The 23631-nt window shown below is 43.3% G+C and overlaps 1 protein-coding gene and 1 long non-coding RNA gene across 5 annotated transcripts in view; one reads left to right on the top strand and one right to left on the bottom strand.

Moving 5' to 3' along the window:
- The window catches only part of LOC118375887 (protein FAM227B-like), a 75038-nt gene extending 51887 nt beyond the window's left edge, over positions 1-23151 (top strand). For 2 of the 3 annotated variants that reach the window (XM_052516791.1, XM_052516793.1), the window contains 7 exons: positions 7814-7935; positions 8063-8146; positions 12107-12264; positions 22262-22339; positions 22469-22543; positions 22655-22724; positions 22865-23151. In XM_052516791.1, coding sequence (XP_052372751.1) covers positions 7814-7935; positions 8063-8146; positions 12107-12264; positions 22262-22339; positions 22469-22543; positions 22655-22724; positions 22865-22993 — 716 coding nt within the window. In that variant the 3' untranslated portion in view covers positions 22994-23151. The remainder of the gene's footprint in view (positions 1-7813; positions 7936-8062; positions 8147-12106; positions 12265-22261; positions 22340-22468; positions 22544-22654; positions 22725-22864) is intronic. The other variant, XM_052516792.1, reaches the window with a different exon arrangement.
- On the bottom strand, positions 16893-19871 carry LOC127929147 (uncharacterized). 2 transcript variants are annotated; one of them, XR_008133431.1, is made up of 3 exons: positions 19728-19871; positions 17752-17811; positions 16893-17016 (listed from the first exon to the last, which is right to left on the bottom strand). It is a non-coding gene; the product is annotated as an uncharacterized LOC127929147 (long non-coding RNA). The 2 variants fall into 2 exon arrangements; XR_008133432.1 differs by lacking the exon at positions 19728-19871 and adding an exon at positions 17936-18026.
- Positions 23152-23631: the final 480 nt, after the last annotated feature.

Here is a 23631-nt window from a genome sequence, read left to right as displayed (position 1 = left end):
GTGGAACCCCAGATCGAAGGAGATTATCAGTGGTCTTGTATGTCTTCTTGTTGATTTCTTCAAACCAAGCTGCTTACCTATTGCAGATTCAGTCTTCCCAGCCTGGTGCAGGTGTACAATTTTATTTCTGGTGTCCTTTGACAGCTCTTTGGTCTTGGCCATAGTGGAGTTTGGAGTGTGACTGTTTGAGGTTGCGGACAGGTGTATTTTATACTGATAACAAGTTCAAACAGGTGCCATTAATGCACGTAACGAGTGGAGAACAGAGGAGCCACTTAAAGAAGAAGTCTGTGAGAGCCAGAAATCTTGCTTGTTTGTAGGTGACCAAATACTTATTTTCCACCATCATTTGCAAATAAATTCATTAAAAATCCTACAATGTGATTTTCTGGCTTTGTTTTCCTCATTTTGTCTGTCATAGTTGAAGTGTACGTACCTATGATGAAAATTACAGGCCTCTCTCATCTTTTTAAGTGGGAGAACTTGCATAATTGGTGGCTGACTAAATACTTTTTTGCCCCACTGTACATATATATGTGCTGCGTCCAACCCAGAGGTCAGTCTGTGGTATTTCACCCAAAATTTAATATCAAAATTGGATTTGTTTTCGAATTCTTTGTGGATCTGTGTAATCTGAGGGAAATATGTCTCTCTAATATGGTCATACATTGGGCAGGAGGTTAGGAAGTGCAGCTCAGTTTCCACCTCATTTTGTGGGCAGTGAGCACATAGCTCTCTCTCTCTCTCTCTCTCTCTCACTCACCTACCCCTTTCTTATCTATATTTTTGATCTCTTTCACACCTCACTAAGCCTTACCCTGAGACTGTCTGAGCTGGAGCTATCTGAGACTGTAGGGTTCCTCTGACACCTCCACCCTGACCTGAGCTGGCACCTCAACCCTGACCTGAGCTGTAAGTGACAACCTAGGCTGTGACTCTCTGTCTCATGTTACTGCTGCTGTGACAGTATGTGTTAGGACCCAGGAAGTGACGCTTTAAAGAGCTGGTTTACAGTGGGACAGTCTGAGTGTGTGTTTTCTGTGTCCTCTCCTTGACTGCTGTTCCAGATCAGACTGTTCTATTCCTCTTCACAGGATACTGTTGTTTCATGGTGAGTCATGTTACATCTTCAATCATCATCATCATCTTCCTTCAGTGACAGGATATGTAAAAGCCATTTTGATTCTGGAACAACACATCTTCTTCGTGTTCTTCACTGTAAGATGGTGTTTGATCTCTGATAGCTGATCCAGTGTTGTTGGAGACATGTCTGCTTGTCTGGTAGTTACACATGCTGTGTGTGTGTGTGTGTGTGTGTGTGTGTGTTATTTATAGTGCAGGGCTAATGTTGTCGGCTCCATCCCTAGAGCTCCCCAATTACGGTGGAATTTAGAAAGCAAGAGCTAAACCCAAACAGTCTAAACCTGGGCTAAGAATAACTGACCTTAAATATCATCCATCCACACACAGAGTAAACCTGCTCATTTCACTACAAGACAGAACGAAGCAGGAACACACACACATACACACAAACACAGATACGCCTCCACCCAGGAATGCTTTTAAAGAATGGTGCGCTGTGTGTGTGTGTGTGTGTGTGTGTGTGTGTGTGTGTGGAGGAAGATGTCAGGGTAGCCTAATAGTGGATGTAGCACTGTGTCAGCAGGAGAAGTGGTTCACTGGAAACACCAATGGACAGAACCAACATGGAAATCCTATTCTGATCCTGCCAATGAGGCATTCTAATCTCTGCACCCAGAACCCAATCTCACACAAGAGACTATAGAGGCATTACAACTAACCACTGGTGGCTGGCGGCACTTTAAATAGGAGAAAGGGTTCATAGTAGTGGCTGGACCGGAACGAATGGAACGGTACCAACAACATCAATATCTGGTCCCATATGTTTGCTGCCGCTCCATTGGTTCTGGTCCAATCAATACTAGGAGCCGCCCTCACCTGCCTCCACTGTAACTAACCTGCTGGTTAACCAACCTGTTGTTGGACTGAGGTCCTGTCTGTGTTTCATGTGTATGGCTATGTCCCAAATAGCACCCTATTCTCTATAGTGCACTACTCTTCACCAGGGCCAATATAGGGCAGTGCACTATATAGGGAATAGGGTGCCATTTGGAGCACAAGCTGCTGGACCTTGGGGTCTATGATTAGACAGCAACCAGTAAAAGTCAAGTGTTACCTGGAAGCTGTCACCAGTGATTTGTCCCCAAACCATAACTCTCCCCTGCAGACACCCCATCAGCCACAGTCCATAAATCCTGCTCCTACATTATAAGGAAAGATACAGCTAGAGAGACTGAACGCTCGTAACAACACTCACACTGATACTGCAGGTCTAGATAGTTTCACAAAGTACAAAAAAGAGGATTTCATCATCATGTGTTCTGTGCTTAGGAATCTGAGAATAAAATACATAACCTGTCCTGTAAATGTAACTTCATGTCTTCAGGAAATCATGCTAAGGAAATACTTCTGGTCAAACTCACTATGGCTGTTTCTCCCAAATTGTACCCAATTCCCTACAAAGTGCACTACTTTTGACCAGAGCCCTATGGGGCCTATGAGCCCTGGTCAAAAATAGTGAAATACATACAGAATAGGGTGCCATTTGGGATGTAAGTGCTCTTCTGAACCACGTACAGTAGTCTTCAGCTCTGAGTAAGAAGGCTATCCCTGACAACAGGCTGTATCTGGAGTTGAGTTTAAGAGTTGAGGTTTGGCCCTCCAGAGCTCTGTTAGCATGTTTCTGGTAACGCGTCCCATCCCAAGCACCTCAGCCCTCTCAGGCTCTATTGGCCATTGCAGATTTAACAATGAGCTGAATCAATTAGCAGGAAAAGTGAGGTTTTAAAGTGTGCCATCACAGCAGCAAGATTTGTGACCTGTTGCCACGAGAAAAGGGCAACCAGTGAAGAACACACACCATTGTAAATACAACCCATATTTATGCTTATTTATTTTATCTTGTGTCCTTTACCATTTGTACATTGTTAAAACACTGTATATATATAATATGACATTTTTAATGTCTTTATTGTTTTGAAACTTCTGTATGTGTAATGTTTACTGTAAATTTGTATTGTTTAATTCACTTTATATATTATCTACCTCACTTGCTTTGGCAATGTTAACACATGTTTCCCATGCCAATAAAGCTCTTGAATTGAATTGAGAGAGAGAGAGAGAGAGAGAGAGAGAGAGAGAGAGAGAGAGAGAGAGAGAGAGAGCGCTGCCTGGAGTTCCTATTGGTCACTTCTCAGACCTGTCAACTCCCCCTCTTTACAGTCACTCTGGATATCACCCCAGGTTAGACCAGGCTATGTTACACCATGACTTCACCCCAGGTTAGACCAGGCTATGTTACAACAGGACTTCACCCCAGGTTAGACCAGGTTAGACCAGGCTATGTTACACCATGACTTCATCCCAGGTTAGACCAGGCAATGTTACAACAGGACTACACCCCAGGTTAGACCAGGCTATGTTACACCATGACTTCCTCCCAGGTTAGACCAGGCTATGTTACACCATGACTTCATCCCAGGTTAGACCAGGCTAGACCAGGCTATGTTACACCATGACTTCACCCCAGGTTAGACCAGGCTATGTTACAACATGACTTCACTCCAGGTTAGACCAGGCTATGTTACAACATGACATCACTCCAGGTTAGACCAGGCTAGACCAGGCTATGTTACACCATGACTTCACCCCAGGTTAGACCAGGCTAGACCAGGCTATGTTACAACATGACTTCACCCCAGGTTAGACCAGGCTAGACCAGGCTATGTTACACCATGACTTCACCCCAGGTTAGACCAGGCTAGACCAGGCTATGTTACACCATGACTTCACCCCAGGTTAGACCAGGCTATGTTACAACATGACTTCACTCCAGGTTAGACCAGGCTAGACCAGGCTATGTTACAACATGACTTCACTCCAGGTTAGACCAGGCTATGTTACAACATGACATCACTCCAGGTTAGACCAGGCTAGACCAGGCTATGTTACACCATGACTTCACCCCAGGTTAGACCAGGCTAGATCAGGCTATGTTACACCATGACTTCACCCCACGTCAGACCAGGCTATGTTACAACATGACTTTGATGTTGCTGATGATCTTTTCAGCGTCTGTCTGTCTGTCTGTCTGTCTGTCTGTCTGTCTGTCTGTCTGTCTGTCTGTCTGTTTACATGAACACTGAGCTGGTTGTTTCACTGACTCTCCCTGGCTAGAAGAGATGTGTGGTCCATGCTTTGCTTGATATATCAGTGGGTTTTAGTAACTTCATAATGAAACATTACGGGTCCACGGGTCATGTTCTTATCAAGTATCAAAGTAAGACCCAGATGCAGACTGTCGAAGTAACAATGTTTAATGTTCCAACAAGGGCAAGCAGAAGACAGGTCAAGGCAGGCAGAGGTCGGTAATCCAGAGGTACAGGTCGGCGGGCAGGCAGAGTGGTCAGGCAGGCGGGCTCAGGGGCAGGCAGAGTGGTCAGGCAGGCGGGCTCAGGGGCAGGCAGAGTGGTCAGGCAGGTGGGCTCAGAGACAGGACAGGCAAGGTAAGGGTCAAAACTGGGAGGATGAGCAAAAAGAGAATAGATGCAGGAGTACGGGAAAACACGCTGGTTGACTTGAAAAACATCCCAAACGAACTGGCACCGAGAGACAGGAAACACAGGAATATATACACCAGGGAAAATAAGTGACGCCTGGAGGGGGTGGAGACAATCACAAGGCAGGTGAAACAGATCAGGACGTGACAATTCCTCCCCTTTGGTGTGTTTGCCTTATGATGGCTTCTTTTCCAAAGATGGTCTGAAAAGTATACTTCTGTCACAAAGTAAAGACAGTCCACTTTCTGAAAATACAGAACACAGCGTTAACTGTTAATGTCTATATCTCTTCTCTCTCTTGACTAAACGTGTGAACTCACTGTACTGTAATTTGCTTTAGATACAGCATCTGCCAAGTGGCTTATAACCTATTATATACTATGTGTCTTGTTAGGGAGTTGTGTAGTGTTGTAATGGGTCTCTCTCTGTGCTTGTGTCTCAAATTGAACACTACTCCTTGTATAGTGCACCACACGTGGAATAGTATTTAGGAAGCAGCCTGTGTCTGGGGAAAACTCTGATCCACCTTAACACAGCAACAGCTGCTGGGGATCAGGTCTGCTCTATGGAAGAGCACTGCATTGCCTTGCTTTGACAAACACACTATAGAGGGGGAGACAGACATCGAGAGATCAATCAGAAAGAGAGAGACGGACAGAAAGAGAGACAGAAGGTGAGGGAGAGAGAGAGAGCTGCCAGGCAGGCAGTGTTTGTAGGGGTTTGGGGGTACAAATCTCTGATCACAATTTAACTGAACAAGCTCTGGAAACCCTAACATCTGAGTTCCTGCCTGCCCACCTGTTAGAGCAGGTGTGTGTGGGTATGTGTGTGTATGGTATAATGTTTCCTCTATAAAGGACACCGTGTGTGTTTGTTTGACCCTAGTGTAGTGAGTGTTGGGGTTAGAAGTGGCGACATGAGGATTTGAACAGGGTCTGTCACACTGTGCAGCCATACATCATCTGTCCAGTACTAATCTCGTTCCCAGACACTTTCACCCAAAGTCTGGTTTACCAACGCATCAAACTCGGCCTTTGTTAGCCAATACAAAGAGCCAGGAGAAACTCCCGCCGCATAGACATTGGCTTAATCAGCATAATCTACCAACCAATCATCTTCTACGACGCCTTCCCCCTATCCCTATCCTGTACGCTAGCACACCACAAGCACAGAGCCACTCTTCGCAGTCGTGTGATTTGCTTAAATTAACTTCTTTGAGGAAGGGGGCGGTATTTTGACGTCCGGATGAAAAGCTTCCCCAAAGTAAACTGCCTGCTACTCAGGCCCAGAAGCTAGGATATGCATATAATTGGTTCTGGCTAGAAAACACTATACATTTTCTACAACTGTTAAAATAATGTCTTTGAGTATAACAGAACTTAAATGGCAGGCAAAACCCAGAGGACAAACCATCCCCCCCCAAAAAATGTTCATCCTACCACTGATTTCAATGGTTGGCACTTGTATAATAGGGCAAAATCGTGCCCGATTACTAGATGTCAACAGTCTTTAGAAAGAGTTTCAGGCTGGTTTTTGGAAAAATTAGCCAGAAATTGTAGTTTTTCTAGGTGGCTCCCATTTTGGCTGTAGTGTTTCCAAGAGGGTGAATGAGAATGCGTTCTTTGGTATTTTTCTCCGGTAAAGACAATAATGATTCTCCGTCTTAAATGTTATCGTTTATTTGCGTATTAGGGTACCTAATGTTTGATTACAAATGTTGATTGACTTGTTTGGATACGTTTATCAGTAACGTTTGGGATTCACTTTGTATGCATTTTGAAGGAGGGAAAACGAGTGGATTATTGACTGAAGCGCGCCAGCTAAACTGAGTTTTTATGGATATAAAGAAGGAGTTTATCGAACAAAAGGACCATTTGTAATGTAACTGGGACCTTTTGGAGTGCCAACAGAAGAAGATCTTCAAAAGTAAGGCATATATTATATCGCTATTTATGACTTTCAACTCCCTGGTTGAAAATGATTTGTTATGCATTTGTGTGATGGGTGCTGTCCTAAGATAATTGCATGGTTTGCTTTCGCCGTAAAGCCTTTTTGAAATCTGACACGCGGCTGGATTAACAAGTTAAGCTTTATTTTGATGTATTGCACTTGTGATTTCATGTCCCACTGATCCGCAAGAAGTTAAATGATGACAAATATTTTCCTCAGTAGGTCACTCCCATAGAATTCTATGGTCACTCCCACAAAGGCCAATTTTGAGTGGTTGATATCCCAGACTTTTATGTGCTGTGCACAATAGCCTGCAGGTGAGGTTAGTCCAGTGCCAACCTGATCCATAGATTTAGGGCAACATTTTTGTGCGAAGTGCAAAAAATACCATAAACCTCATTATATTCTTGCACTGTGATTTAATCTGAAAATGTTCTTCAACGATGTCCGTTATAAGGAGCGGATTATGTAAGGGATAATCAACGAGAGGCTGTGTGTTCTATGGAAAATAATAAATGACTTGGAAGGTGTGTTCCACTAACGCATAGAGCCCTGAGTTGATTATCTCTTATATACTGTACCATGGCTATAATTTAACACATTTGCCGCTCAAAATGTTTTCATTTGCCAGTAGAAATGTGTTCAATATCCACTGAAGTAGAAGTTTACTAGATAGCCACAGTAGTTGCCTTGGTAACCCAACAGACTTGCTAGTTTAGCTAACCAGACCATCAGTCCTAGCTTGCTATTATGAAAATCTAATTCAACAATGTCAATAATGTTTTCAATTCGATTTTGCTACCAAAAGCAGCATGGAACATAAGAATGAACTATAGCCATTGAATTCTACCGTGCTGATATACCGTGCGTTATAGGGAAATAATGCACGCTCTAGAATGGCCTTCAATCAGAAACAAATATTTAACAATGCCATGGTCTAATTGAAAAAACAGAGCAATATATAAATAGTTTCCTCTTCAAAATGCACAAGAAAAGTTTCATTGAATTCCCATGATAATGAGGTTTATGGTAAGTTTTCCACTTTGCAGTGACTCTGGTGGTAACAATACCCACACTATTACAATAATCACTCCGTGTGTGTGTGTGTGTGTGTGTGTGTGTGTGTGTGTGTGTGTGTGTGTGTGTGTGTGTGTGTGTGTGTGTGTGTGTGTGTGTGTGTGTGTGTGTGTGTGTGTGTGTGTGTGTGTGTGTGTGTGTGTCAGACCTGCAGATGGAGTTTGAGGAGCTGGTGTCCAGCGCCAGGAGACTAAGTCTCAGCAGCACAGAGAAGCAGAAGAGAGGAAGCATTGTCAATGCTGACTCCAAGATGGACCGCAAGAGAGAGGTAAGACAGCAATATGGTACGTTACGTTGATTCAGAGAACTAACACAATGACCCAATTCTACTGAGCTGGGTCGAGCCAAGTCAAGCTAATCTGCACCAGGCTGGCCTGGTTATGCATCCTCTGTAGTTGACAGAACCCTGCTGGAACGCTGGAAAGAAAATATCTGAGCCAGAACAGTACTGTTTGGGTCGGCACCATAGTGTAAAAATGGTAAAGGTGTCAAAGTGTGTGTGTAGTTATCATGTGTACTTGTAATGTGTTGTGTGTTTAGTATTAGTTGTAATGTGTTGTGTGTTTAGTATTAGTTGTAATGTGTTGTGTGTTTAGTATTAGTTGTAATGTGTTGTGTGTTTAGTATTAGTTGTAATGTGTTGTGTGTTTAGTATTAGTTGTAATGTGTTGTGTGTTTAGTATTAGTTGTAAAGTGTTGTGTGTTTAGTATTAGTTGTAATGTGTTGTGTGTTTAGTATTAGTTGTAATGTGTTGTGTGTTTCGTATTAGTTGTAATGTGTTGTGTGTTTAGTATTAGTTGTAATGTGTCGTGTGTTTAGTATTAGTTGTAATGTGTTGTGTGTTTAGTATTAGTTGTAATGTGTCGTGTGTTTAGTATTAGTTGTAATGTGTTGTGTGTTTAGTATTAGTTGTAATATGTTGTGTGTTTAGTATTAGTTGTAATGTGTTGTGTGTTTAGTATTAGTTGTAGTGTGTTGTGTGTTTAGTATTAGTTTTAATGTGTTGTGTGTTTAGTATTAGTTGTAATGTGTCGTGTGTTTAGTATTAGTTGTAATGTGTTGTGTGTTTAGTATTAGTTGTAATGTGTCGTGTGTTTAGTATTAGTATTAGTTGTAATGTGTTGTGTGTTTAGTATTAGTTGTAATGTGTTGTGTGTTTAGTATTAGTTGTAATGTGTTGTGTGTTTAGTATTAGTTGTAATGTGTTGTGTGTTTAGTATTAGTTGTAATGTGTTGTGTGTTTAGTATTAGTTGTAATGTGTCGTGTGTTTAGTATTAGTTGTAATGTGTTGTGTGTTTAGTATTAGTTGTAATGTGTCGTGTGTTTAGTATTAGTTGTAATGTGTTGTGTGTTTAGTATTAGTTGTAATGTGTCGTGTGTTTAGTATTAGTTGTAATGTGTTGTGTGTTTAGTATTAGTTGTAATGTGTTGTGTGTTTAGTATTAGTTGTAATGTGTTGTGTGTTTAGTATTAGTTGTAATGTGTCGTGTGTTTAGTATTAGTTGTAATATGTTGTGTGTTTAGTATTAGTTGTAATGTGTTGTGTGTTTAGTATTAGTTGTAATGTGTTGTGTGTTTAGTATTAGTTGTAATGTGTTGTGTGTTTAGTATTAGTTGTAATGTGTTGTGTGTTTAGTATTAGTTGTAATGTGTTGTGTGTTTAGTATTAGTTGTAATGTGTTGTGTGTTTAGTATTAGTTGTAATGTGTTGTGTGTTTAGTATTAGTTGTAATGTGTTGTGTGTTTAGTATTAGTTGTAATGTGTTGTGTGTTTAGTATTAGTTGTAATGTGTTGTGTGTTTAGTATTAGTTGTAATGTGTTGTGTGTTTAGTATTAGTTGTAATGTGTTGTGTGTTTAGTATTAGTTGTAATGTGTTGTGTGTTTAGTATTAGTTGTAATGTGTTGTGTGTTTAGTATTAGTTGTAATGTGTTGTGTGTTTAGTATTAGTTGTAATGTGTTGTGTTTTAGTATTAGTTGTAATGTGTCGTGTGTTTAGTATTAGTTGTAATGTGTCGTGTGTTTAGTATTAGTTGTAATGTGTTGTGTGTTTAGTATTAGTTGTAATGTGTTGTGTGTTTAGTATTAGTTGTAATGTGTTGTGTGTTTAGTATTAGTTGTAATGTGTTGTGTGTTTAGTATTAGTTGTAATGTGTTGTGTGTTTAGTATTAGTTGTAATGTGTTGTGTGTTTAGTATTAGTTGTAATGTGTTGTGTGTTTAGTATTAGTTGTAATGTGTTGTGTGTTTAGTATTAGTTGTAATGTGTTGTGTGTTTAGTATTAGTTGTAATGTGTTGTGTGTTTAGTATTAGTTGTAATGTGTCATGTGTTTAGTATTAGTTGTGTTGTGTGTTTAGTATTAGTTGTAATGTGTTGTGTGTTTAGTATTAGTTGTAATATGTTGTGTGTTTAGTATTAGTTGTAATGTGTCGTGTGTTTAGTATTAGTTGTAATGTGTCATGTGTTTAGTATTAGTTGTGTTGTGTGTTTAGTATTAGTTGTAATGTGTCGTGTGTTTAGTATTAGTTGTAATATGTTGTGTGTTTAGTATTAGTTGTAATGTGTTGTGTGTTTAGTATTAGTTGTAATGTGTTGTGTGTTTAGTATTAGTTGTAATGTGTTGTGTGTTTAGTATTAGTTGTAATGTGTTGTGTGTTTAGTATTAGTTGTAATGTGTTGTGTGTTTAGTATTAGTTGTAATGTGTTGTGTGTTTAGTATTAGTTGTAATGTGTTGTGTGTTTAGTATTAGTTGTAATGTGTTGTGTGTTTAGTATTAGTTGTAATGTGTCGTGTGTTTAGTATTAGTTGTAATGTGTTGTGTGTTTAGTATTAGTTGTAATGTGTCGTGTGTTTAGTATTAGTTGTGTTGTGTGTTTAGTATTAGTTGTAATGTGTTGTGTGTTTAGTATTAGTTGTAATATGTTGTGTGTTTAGTATTAGTTGTAATGTGTCGTGTGTTTAGTATTAGTTGTAATGTGTTGTGTGTTTAGTATTAGTTGTAATGTGTTGTGTGTTTACTATTAGTTGTAATATGTTGTGTGTTTAGTATTAGTTGTAATGTGTTGTGTGTTTAGTATTAGTTGTAATGTGTTGTGTGTTTAGTATTAGTTGTAATGTGTCATGTGTTTAGTATTAGTTGTGTTGTGTGTTTAGTATTAGTTGTAATGTGTCGTGTTTAGTTTAGTTGTTAGTTGTAGTATTAGTTGTAATGTGTTGTGTTTTAGTATTAGTTGTAATGTGTTGTGTGTTTAGTATTAGTTGTAATGTGTTGTGTGTTTAGTATTAGTTGTAATGTGTTGTGTGTTTAGTATTAGTTGTAATGTGTTGTGTGTTTAGTATTAGTTGTAATGTGTTGTGTGTTTAGTATTAGTTGTAATGTGTTGTGTGTTTAGTATTAGTTGTAATGTGTCATGTGTTTAGTATTAGTTGTGTTGTGTGTTTAGTATTAGTTGTAATGTGTTGTGTGTTTAGTATTAGTTGTAATGTTGTGTGTTTAGTATTAGTTGTAATGTGTTGTGTGTTTAGTATTAGTTGTAATGTGTCGTGTGTTTAGTATTAGTTGTAATGTGTTGTGTGTTTAGTATTAGTTGTAATGTGTCATGTGTTTAGTATTAGTTGTGTTGTGTGTTTAGTATTAGTTGTAATGTGTTGTGTGTTTAGTATTAGTTGTAATATGTTGTGTGTTTAGTATTAGTTGTAATGTGTTGTGTGTTTAGTATTAGTTGTAATGTGTCATGTGTTTAGTATTAGTTGTGTTGTGTGTTTAGTATTAGTTGTAATGTGTCGTGTGTTTAGTATTAGTTGTAATATGTTGTGTGTTTAGTATTAGTTGTAATGTGTTGTGTGTTTAGTATTAGTTGTAATGTGTTGTGTGTTTAGTATTAGTTGTAATGTGTTGTGTGTTTAGTATTAGTTGTAATGTGTTGTGTGTTTAGTATTAGTTGTAATGTGTTGTGTGTTTAGTATTAGTTGTAATGTGTTGTGTGTTTAGTATTAGTTGTAATGTGTTGTGTGTTTAGTATTAGTTGTAATGTGTCATGTGTTTAGTATTAGTTGTGTTGTGTGTTTAGTATTAGTTGTAATGTGTTGTGTGTTTAGTATTAGTTGTAATGTGTTGTGTGTTTAGTATTAGTTGTAATGTGTTGTGTGTTTAGTATTAGTTGTAATGTGTCGTGTGTTTAGTATTAGTTGTAATGTGTTGTGTGTTTAGTATTAGTTGTAATGTGTCGTGTGTTTAGTATTAGTTGTAATGTGTTGTGTGTTTAGTATTAGTTGTAATGTGTTGTGTGTTTAGTATTAGTTGTAATGTGTTGTGTGTTTAGTATTAGTTGTAATGTGTTGTGTGTTTAGTATTAGTTGTAATGTGTCGTGTGTTTAGTATTAGTTGTAATATGTTGTGTGTTTAGTATTAGTTGTAATGTGTCGTGTGTTCCAGTCCCACTACATCGGAGCAGGTCCAGAGTTCCAACATGTCTGTTTCAAGCCCTGTGGTCAGAGTCCTCTGGTGTCTCGTTACCTGCACCTCCAAGACATCCCTACACCCGCTGGATCTGACACACGCAGGATCAGACGCACTGAGATCACCAACCTCACATATCCTTACACACACACACACACACACACACACACACACACACACACACACACACACACACACACACACACACACACACACACACACACACACACACACACACACACACACACACACACACACACACACACACACACACACACACACACACACACACACACACAAACACACACAGGGGCGCCGGGAAAGTTAGGACGATTCTAAGGGCCTGTGACTGACAGGGGCCCTAAAAAATTATTAGAACATTAGGTTAGAAAAATGTAATATGAAATTATTAACCTATCATCATTAATATAATATTTTATTTACAGAGCCTCTGTATTGCCTAACCCTCTATTTACATGAAATGGTTAGGTCCTGCCCCCAAACCAGGTGCAAATGGTACTTGCTAGCAGTGGAGCATCATGTCTCAGCTTCCTAAATAAATTTTGGTTTCCAAAAATGAAAAGAAAGACAGAAGAGAGAAAAGAAAGGGCGATTTTTCACAAAGGAAGGTGGGTGTAGTCCGTGAAATTTACCTGTTAGCTTAGTCCATAGTGAAATAGGCTACTTTTGCTCCCCTAACATTAGTTACTTAATATCTTCACAGAAAATTCTGAGTGTTTACATTTCACTCTTTTAGCCCTTCATTTAATCAATGCAGCAAACTTTTAGCAAGCTATTCATACTAAATCAGTTGTCCCTGTCCCTGCCCCTGCCTGGTGCCAGGCCCAACAGCCCTGTCTCCCCATCCCCATACCCCTGAACCAGCCCTGTCTCCCATCCCCATACCCCTGAACCAGAACAGTGTTTTTTACTGCTATAGACAACATCATAAGTGACTTGGACACTAGGTTTCACACCACTGCAAAAATTGTAGAATCATTTTCTAATGTTCCTAAAGTTGGTCAGATTAGTGAGGATCAAGTCCCTTCTGTCTGCCAACCACTGATCACAATGTATTCCAGAGATCTGACACCTGAGTTTCAACATGAAGTAAGACACCTGAACACTGTATATGCTGACACTTCCCCCCCTAACTTGTTCCCTCTTGGTCTCCTGACACCTGAACACTGTATATGCTGCCACTCCCCCCTAACTTGTCCCCTCTTTGTCTCCTGACACCTGAACACTGTATATGCTGACACTTCCCCCCTCTTTGTCCCCACTGTATAACTTGTCCCCTCTTGTCTCCTGACACCTGAACACTGTATATGCTGACACTTCCCCCTAACTTGTCCCCTCTTTGTCTCCTGACACCTGAACACTGTATATGCTGCCACTTCCCCCTTTGTCTAACTTGTCCCCTCTTTGTCTCCTGACACCTGAACACTGTATATGCTGACACTTCCCCCTAACTTGTCCCCTCTTTGTCTCCTGACACCTGAACACTGTATATGCTGCCACTTCCCCCTAACTTGTCCCCTCTTTGTCTCCTGACACCTGAACACTGTATATGCTGCACCCCCCTAACTTGTCCCCTCTTTTGTCTCCTGACACCTGAACACTGTATATGCTGCCACTTCCCCCTAACTTGTCCCCTTTGTCTCCACCTGACACCTGAACACTGTATCCTGACACCTGAACACTGTACTGCCCCCCCTAACTTGTCCCCTCTTTGTCCCCTCTTTGTCTCCTGACACCTGAACACTGTATATGCTGACCACTTTGTCCCTGACACCTAACACTGTTCCCCCCCCTTTGTCTCTGTCCCACTGTATATGCTGACTTCCCCCTAACTTGTCCCCTCTTTGTCTCCTGACACCTGAACACTGTATATGCTGACACTTCCCCCTAACTTGTCCCCTCTTTGTCTCCTGACACCTGAACACTGTATATGCTGACACTTGTCCCCCTAACTTGTCCCCTCTTTGTCTCCTGACACCTGAACACTGTATATGCTGACACTTCCCCCTAACTTGTCCCCTCTTTGTCTCCTGACACCTGAACACTGTATATGCTGACCACTTCCCCCTAACTTGTCCCCTCTTTGTCTCCTGACACCTGAACACTGTATATGCTGCCACTTCCCCCTAACTTGTCCCCTCTTTGTCTCCTGACACCTGAACACTGTATATGCTGCCACTTCCCCCTAACTTGTCCCCTCTTTGTCTCCTGACACCTGAACACTGTATATGCTGACACTTCCCCCTAACTTGTCCCCTCTTTGTCTCCTGACACCTGAACACTGTATACACCTGCTGCCACTGCTGCCACTTCCCCCCCCCCAACTTGTCCCCTCTTTGTCTCCTGACACCTGAACACTGTATATGCTGACACACTTCCCCCTTTGTCTCCTAACTTGTCCCCTCTTTGTCTGACACCTGACACTGAACACTGTCCCCTATTTGTCTCCTGACACCTGACACTGTATATGCTGCCACTTCCCCCTAACTTGTCCCCTCTTTGTCTCCTGAACCTGAACTTGTCCCCCCCCTTTGTCCCCTCTTTGTCTCCTGACACCTGAACACTGTATATGCTGACACTTCCCCTCCTAACTTGTCCCCTCTTTGTCTCCTGACACCTGAACACTGTATATGCTGACACTTCCCCCACCTAACTTGTCCCCTCTTTGTCTCCTGACACCTGCACTGTATATGCTGTCACTTCCCCACCTAACTTGTCCCCTCTTTGTCTCCTGACACCTGAACACTGTATATGCTGACACTTCCCCCTAACTTGTCCCCTCTTTGTCTCCTGACACCTGAACACTGTATATGCTGACACTTCCCCCTAACTTGTCCCCTCTTTGTCTCCTGACACCTGAACACTGTATATGCTGCCACTTCCCCCTAACTTGTCCCCTCTTTGTCTCCTGACACCTTTGTCTCCCCTGACACCCTGAACACTGTATATGCTGCCACTTCCCCCTAACTTGTCCCCTCTTTGTCTCCTGACACCTGAACACTGTATATGCTGCCACTTCCCCCTAACTTGTCCCCTCTTTGTCTCCTGACACCTGAACACTGTATATGCTGCCACTTCCCCCTAACTTGTCCCCTCTTTGTCTCCTGACACCTGAACACTGTATATGCTGACACTTCCCCCTAACTTGTCCCCTCTTTGTCTCCTGACACCTGAACACTGTATATGCTGACACTTCCCCCTAACTTGTCCCCTCTTTGTCTCCTGACACCTGAACACTGTATATGCTGACACTTCCCCCTAACTTGTCCCCTCTTTGTCTCCTGACACCTGAACACTGTATATGTCTGAACACTGTATATGCCCCCCCCTAACTTGTCCCCTCTTTGTCTCCTGACACCTGAACCTGTATATGCTGCCTAACTTGTCCCCTCTTTGTCTCCTGACACTGAACACTGTATATGCTGACACTTCCCCCTAACTTGTCCCCTCTTTGTCTCCTGACACCTGAACACTGTGTATATGCTGCCACTTCCCCTAACTTGTCCCCTCTTTGTCTCCTGACACCTGAACACTGTATATGTCTCCTGACACTGCCCTTCCCCTAACTTGTCCCCCCTCTTTCCCCTCTTTGTCTCCTGACACCTGAACACTGTATATGCTGCACTTCCCCCTAACTTGTCCCCTCTTTGTCTCCTGACACCTGAACACTGTATATGCTGACACTTCCCCCTAACTGCTGACACCCCCCCCACTTCCCCCTAACTTGTCCCCACTGTATATGCTCTTTGTCTCCTGACACCTGAACACTGTATATGCTGACACTTCCCCCTAACTTGTCCCTCTTTGTCTCCTGACACCTGAACACTGTATATGCTGACACTTCCCCCTAACTTGTCCCCTCTTTGTCTCCTGACACCTGAACACTGTATATGCTGCCACTTCCCCCTAACTTGTCCCCTCTTTGTCTCCTGACACCTGAACACTGTATATGTCTGACACTTCCCCCTTCCCCCCTAACTTGTCCCCTTTGTCTCCTGACACCTGAACACTGTATATGCTGACACTTCCCCCCTCTTTGTCTCCTGTCCCACTGTATATGCTTTTGTCCCCTCTTTGTCTCCTGACACCTGAACACTGTATATGCTGACACTTCCCCCTAACTTGTCCCCTCTTTGTCTCCTGACACCTGAACACTGTATATGCTGACACTTCCCCCTAACTTGTCCCCTCTTTGTCTCCTGACACCTGAACACTGTATATGCTGACACTGTCCCCCCCCTAACTTGTCCCCTCTTTGTCTCCTGACACCTGAACACTGTATATGCTGCCACTTCCCCCTAACTTGTCCCCTCTTTGTCTCCTGACACCTGAACACTGTATATGCTGCCACTTCCCCCTAACTTGTCCCCCCCTCTTTGTCTCCTGACACCTGAACACTGTATATGCTGCCACTTCCCCCTAACTTGTCCCCTCTTTGTCTCCTGACACCTGAACACTGTATATGCTGACACCCCCCTAACTTGTCCCCTCTTTGTCTCCTGACACCTGAACACTGTATGTGCCACTCCCCCTTTGTCTGACACCTGAACACTGTCCCCTCCCCCTTTGTCCCCTCTTTGTCTCCTGACACCTGAACACTGTATATGCTGACACTTCCCCTAACACTTGTCCCCTCTTTGTCTCCTGACACCTGAACACTTGTCCCCTCTTTGTCTCCTGACACCTGAACACTGTATATGCTGCCACTTCCCCCTAACTTGTCCCCTCTTTGTCTCCTGACACCTGAACACTGTATATGCTGCCACTTCCCCCCCCTAACTTGTCCCCTCTTTGTCTCCTGACACCTGAACACTGTATATGCTGACACTTCCCCCCTAACTTGTCCCCTCTTTGTCTCCTGACACCTGAACACTGTATATGCTGACACTTCCCCCTAACTTGTCCCCTCTTTGTCTCCTGACACCTGAACACTGTATATGCTGACACTTCCCCCTAACTTGTCCCCTCTTTGTCTCCTGACACCTGAACACTGTATATGCTGCCACTTCCCCCTAACTTGTCCCCTCTTTGTCTCCTGACACCTGAACACTGTATATGCTGCCACTTCCCCTAACTTGTCCCCTCTTTGTCTCCTGACACCTGAACACTGTATATGCTGACACTTCCCCCTAACTTGTCCCCTCTTTGTCTCCTGACACCTGAACTTATATCCCCTCCCTGTCTCCTGACACCTGAATATATGCTGCCACTTCACTGCTCTCCTGACACCTGAACACTGTATATGCTATATGCTGACACACTTATATGCCCCCCTAACTTGTCCCCTCTTTGTCTCCTGACACCTGAACACTGTATATGCTGCCACTTCCCCCTAACTTGTCCCCTCTTTGTCTCCTGACACCTGAACACTGTATATGCTGACACTTCCCCTCCTAACTTGTCCCCTCTTTGTCTCCTGACACCTGAACACTGTATATGCTGCCACTTCCCCCTAACTTGTCCCCTCTTTGTCTCCTGACACCTGAACACTGTATATGCTGCCACTTCCCCCTAACTTGTCCCCTCTTTGTCTCCTGACACCTGAACACTGTATATGCTGCCACTCCCCCCTAACTTGTCCCCTCTTTGTCTCCTGACACCTGAACACTGTATATGCTGACACTTCCCCCCTAACTTGTCCCCTCTTTGTCTCCTGACACCTGAACACTGTATATGCTGCACTCCCCCCCCTAACTTGTCCCCTCTTTGTCTCCTGACACCTGAACACTGTATATGCTGACACTGCCACTTCCCCCTAATTGTCCCCTCTTTGTCTCCTGACACCTGAACACTGTATATGCTGCCACTTCCCCCCCTAACTTGTCCCCTCTTTGTCTCCTGACACCTGAACACTGTATATGCTGACACTTCCCCCTAACTTGTCCCCTCTTTGTCTCCTGACACCTGAACACTGTATATGCTGACACTTCCCCCTAACTTGTCCCCTCTTTGTCTCCTGACACCTGAACACTGTATATGCTGCCACTTCCCCCTAACTTGTCCCCTCTTTGTCTCCTGACACCTGAACACTGTATATGCTGCCACTTCCCCCTAACTTGTCCCCTCTTTGTCTCCTGACACCTGAACACTGTATATGCTGACACTTCCCCCTAACTTGTCCCCTCTTTGTCTCCTGACACCTGAACACTGTATATGCTGCCACTTCCCCCTAACTTGTCCCCTCTTTGTCTCCTGACACCTGAACACTGTATATGCTGACACCCTCTTTGTCTCTGACACCTGAACACTGTCCCCCCCCCTAACTTGTCCCCTCTTTGTCTCCTGACACCTGAACACTGTATATGCTGACACTTGTCTCCTGACACCTGAACACTGTATGTCTGACACTATCTGTCCCCTCTTTGTCTCCTGACACCTGAACACTGTATATGCTGACACTTCCCCCCTAACTTGTCCCCTTTGTCTCCTGACACCTGAACACTGTATATGCTGACCACTTGTCCCCTTTGTCTCCCTGACACCTGAACACTGTCCCCTTCCCCCTTTGTCCCCTCTTTGTCTGACACCTGAACACTGTATATGCTGACACTTCCCCCTAACTTGTCCCCTCTTTGTCTCCTGACACCTGAACACTGTATATGCTGACACTTCCCCCTAACTTGTCCCCTCTTTGTCTCCTGACACCTGAACACTGTATGTGCTGACCTTCCCCCTAACTTGTCCCTCTTTGTCTCCTGACACCTGAACACTGTATATGCTGCCACTTCCCCTCTTTGTCTAACTTGTCCCCTCTTTTGTCCCCTCTTTGTCTGACACCTGAACACTGTATATGCTGACACTTCCCCCTAACTTGTCCCCTCTTTGTCTCCTGACACCTGAACACTGTATATGCTGACACTTCCCCCTAACTTGTCCCCTCTTTGTCTCCTGACACCTGAACACTGTATATGCTGCCACTTCCCCTAACTTGTCCCCTCTTTGTCTCCTGACACCTGAACACTGTATATGCTGACACTTCCCCCTAACTTGTCCCCTCTTTGTCTCCTGACACCTGAACACTGTATATGCTGACACTTCCCCCTAACTTGTCCCCTCTTTGTCTCCTGACACCTGAACACTGTATATGCTGCCACTTCCCCCTAACTTGTCCCCTCTTTGTCTCCTGACACCTGAACACTGTATATGCTGACACTTCCCCCTAACTTGTCCCCTCTTTGTCTCCTGACACCTGAACACTGTATATGCTGACACTTCCCCCCCTAACTTGTCCCCTCTTTGTCTCCTGACACCTGAACACTGTATATGCTGACACTTCCCCTCTTTGTCTAACACCTTGTCCCCTCTTTCCCCTCTTTGTCTCCTGACACCTGAACACTGTATATGCTGACACTTTGTCCCCCCTGAACTTGTCCCACTCCCCCCTTTGTCTCCTGACACCTGAACACTGTATATGCTGACACTTCCCCCCCTAACTTGTCCCCTCTTTGTCTCCTGACACCTGAACACTGTATATGCTGACACTTCCCCCTAACTTGTCCCTCTTTTGTCTCCTGACACCTGAACACTGTATATGCTGCCACTTCCCCTAACTTGTCCCCTCTTGGTCTCCTGACACCTGAACACTGTATATGCTGCCACTTCCCCCCTAACTTGTCCCCTCTTTGTCTCCTGAATGCAATTTGTAAAATGCAGCTGAAAAAGCATTTTTGGAGAAGTGTGCATTGCTTTACGTATATTTTGCACACTGCCTGTGACTGTTGCTGGTGGTGAGAGAGCTTTCAGTAAGCTACAACTGATTTAAACAACTATTTGAGGTCCACTATGTCCCAGGATAGGCTTTGCAGTCTTGCCATGCTGTCCATTGAAAGTCAGTTAGCTAGACTTGATCAGTGACTTTGCTAGCTAGATGGCTCAGCGCTGGGCTCTTGGTGAGTAAGGCTGAGCAAGGCCCAGTGATAACTGTTAAATGGTATGACTGTGGATGTTGGATCACTACATCACTACACTACATGATGTTCACAGGCTGAGAATAAGACTGAGAACAGACAGAGAACAAGATGTATCTCAAAGTAATGGCTGGATTACCATAGAATTTGTTGTGCCCAATCAAGACCCCAAGTGGAAGAAACCTATTGATTTGGTGACCCCTTGACCTTTCCTGTTGCACCAACATCAGGCCTTTTCATTTTCCATTTAATTTTGTTTTCCGTTTTCCATTTCCACTTTTCCAGCTGCTTATTTTCCAGTTGGTATGTAACTTAGTTCAGACATCTGCTGCTGATTTGATTATTTTGTTTGTTATATCATTCTATAGATGACAATGTTCTTTTATTTTAATTGAAGAGGTTAATGTATATTGAAGTTATATTTATTGTAAGTTATTCATTCATGTTAAGAGAATTTTCCATTCAAGAATATTACCATTAAAATTACATTTAGACTGGCCTTCAGCACATTTCTTATAGAGGGTATGTTGCATGCATGTCTGCACAGGGTTATATTTTCACAGCTCACTGGCAGTAAATATCGGACAGTAAATATTGGATGACAAGAGAGTTGCAAGCCTGCAAAGGTAGAGTTATTTAAGGCTTTTAATGGGTCGATTGGGTTCTGGAGGTGTGTGGTTACAGCAAATGTGCAGGGTTGGTGTTGCCTGTGGTGGTGGGGCCCAATGTGATATACTTTCATGGGGCCCAAAATCCCTGGCGGCGCCCCTGCACGCGCACACACACACACACGCACACACACAGCACAGACACAAACACACACACACACACACAGGCACACACACACGCGCGCGCACGCACACACACACGCGCACACGCACGTGCACACACACAGCACACACACACAGCACAGACACAAACACATGTTGTTTTGCACACAGCTGGAACACTGTATTTATGCTGAGAACAACATGTAAAAACATACTCTTAAACATGCTAATAAAACGTGCATGGATTATGTGAGACTGTACTTTACTGGAGTTAATGAACCACTTAATGAACCTGGCACAGGAGAAGACGGGAGGGCTGAGTACAGGGGGTATAGAGTTCAAAGTTAACTAATCTCATCGGCTTTTTCTCACCATATTCTGACTGTAAAACTCTGAGATAATCATAGTTTGGGAATGTGTAGGACCTGATAGGTTTTAATGAAATGTAATATAAGTTAGATAGAGATACACTATATGTACAAGATTATGTGGACACCCCTTCAAATTAGTGCATTTAGCTGTTTCAGCCACACCCTTTGCTGACAGGAGTATAAAATCAAGCACACAGCCATGTAATCTCCATAGACAAACATTGGCAGTAGAACGGCCTTACTGAAGAGATCAGTGGCTTTCAGCATGGCACCGGCAGGATGTCACCTTTCCAACAAGTCAGTTTGTCAAATTTCTGCTCTGCTAGAGCTGCCCCGGTCAACCAAACGGGACCATCTAGTGCTAAAAATGGTCTGTCCTGGGTTTCCATGGCCGAGCAGCCGCACACAAGCCTAAGATCACCATGCGCAATGGGTTTGGCCAGGAGAACGCTACCTGCCTATTGCATAGTGCCAACTGTAAAGTTTGGTTAAGGAGGAATAGTGGTCTGGGGCTGTTTTTTAGGGTTTGGGCTATGCCCCTTCGATCCAGTGAAGGAAAATCTTAACGCTACAGCATACAATGACATTCTAGATTCTTTGCTTCCAACTTTGTGGCAACAGTTTGAGGAAGACCCTTTCCTGTTTTAGCACGACAATGCCCCCGTGCACAAAGCAAGGGCCATACAGAAATGGTTTGTCAAATTCGGTTCCGGAAGAACTTGACTGGCCTGCACAGAGCCCTGACCTCAACCCCATCGAACACCTTTGGGATGAAGTGGAACGCCGACTGCGAGCCAGGCTTAATCGCCCAACAGTGCCCGACTTCACTAATGCTCTTATGGCTGAATGGAAGCAAGTCCCCGCAGCAATGTTCCAACATCTAGTGGAAAGCCTCCCCAAAAGAGCGGCGGCTGTTATAGCAGCAAAGGGGGGACCAGCACCATATTAATGCACATGATTTTGGAATGAGATGTTTGACGAGCAGGTCATACTTCGTCATGTAGTGTAGTTTGTCATAAGAAGGGGACAGTAGTTGTATTCCTTGACTGTCTGTGGTGTAACTCCTTCCAAACCCACCTACCAAGAGGTGCTGACTGATGTGGAGGAGAGGAGCCACAAAAGGCAACAGGAATACAACACGTAAAATACACACACACACACAGAAATACAACATAAGCAAGGCATAGATAGCTTCCCCAATAATATTACATGACCATTACAGTATAACATGTCTGACAGCTCTCCTCTACTCCCTATCCATCCCTGTAGGTTCTGCCAGCAGACCAAACAGGAGATAGCTGACATCCACAGAGATCGACTGATCCATAACATGAAACTCAACAGGTAGGAAACTAACACATTGTCCTCACTGATGTTTTAGTCACTCTGACAAATATGGATTTAGAACTGAACTGCCGCTTGAACCTTTCCTGTGTTTCCTTTTCTTGTGTCCAGGATGAAGAAAGAGATTTTCAGTGACCGCATGGAGGTGAAGATCGCCAGCGAGGGAATCATGAATAAATGGGTAGCTGAACTCTCCACTGTATATCATATCTGTACTCTAACCTACTTTTGTCACATATATTAAACTACAAGGATTTGGAGAACACAAACAGTACAGACTCTACCTGATACAGAGCCTTTTGTCTGTCTGTGTGTGTTCAGAACCATCCCCCATACCGCCAGCGTCTGCAGAAGGGAGAGGGGAAAGAGAGGAAAGAGGAGTCAGAGGAGGTGAAGAATACAAACCAACCTTCTGTTTCTCCAGAGAACCGAAAGACAGCTGGACAATGACACTGCAACTTTCAGCTCTCCCTCTCTGCCAGCTGAGCTCTCTGTCTCTCTGTTTCTTGGTTTCTCTCCCTCTATTTGTTTTTGGTTTCCCCCTCTCTCTCTCTCTCTCTCTCTCTCTCTCTCTCTCTCTCTCTCTCTCTCCCCCTCTCCCTCTCTCCCCCTCTCTCTCTCTCTCTCTCTCTCTCTCTCTCTCTCTCTCTCTCTTTTTGTTTCCCCCCTCTCTCTCTCTCTCTCTCTCTCTCTCTCTCTCTCTCTCTCTCTCTCTCTCTCTCTCTCTCTCTCTCTCTCTCTCTCTCTCCTCTCTCTCTCTCTCTCTCTCTCTCTCTCTCTCTCTCTCTCCCTCTCTCTCTCTTTCTCTTTATGCCACTCAGATCTACAGAACATGATGTCAGTGTGTTGTGCTACATTAATATATTTTACATTTGTTTTCATTGAAATTCACCCAGATGATTTAAATGCCAATCTTCACACTTCACCATTCACCAGTCACACTGTGATTATTTCCCTTCAGTCTGTTCTCCCTTTCTCAGACGCTGACTTGAAACAGTGTGTGTGTGTGTGTCGGGCCAGAGCAGGGCTAGTGTGTTTTACAAGTCATGAAGGCTCAGAAACATCACAGAAACATATTACCTCTCAGA

Source organism: Oncorhynchus keta, unplaced genomic scaffold (assembly GCF_023373465.1).
Source record: "Oncorhynchus keta strain PuntledgeMale-10-30-2019 unplaced genomic scaffold, Oket_V2 Un_scaffold_5444_pilon_pilon, whole genome shotgun sequence".
NCBI lineage: Eukaryota > Metazoa > Chordata > Actinopteri > Salmoniformes > Salmonidae > Oncorhynchus > Oncorhynchus keta.
The sequence above is the reverse complement of the archived record's forward strand: the minus strand, read 5'-3'. Positions and strand labels throughout refer to the sequence as shown.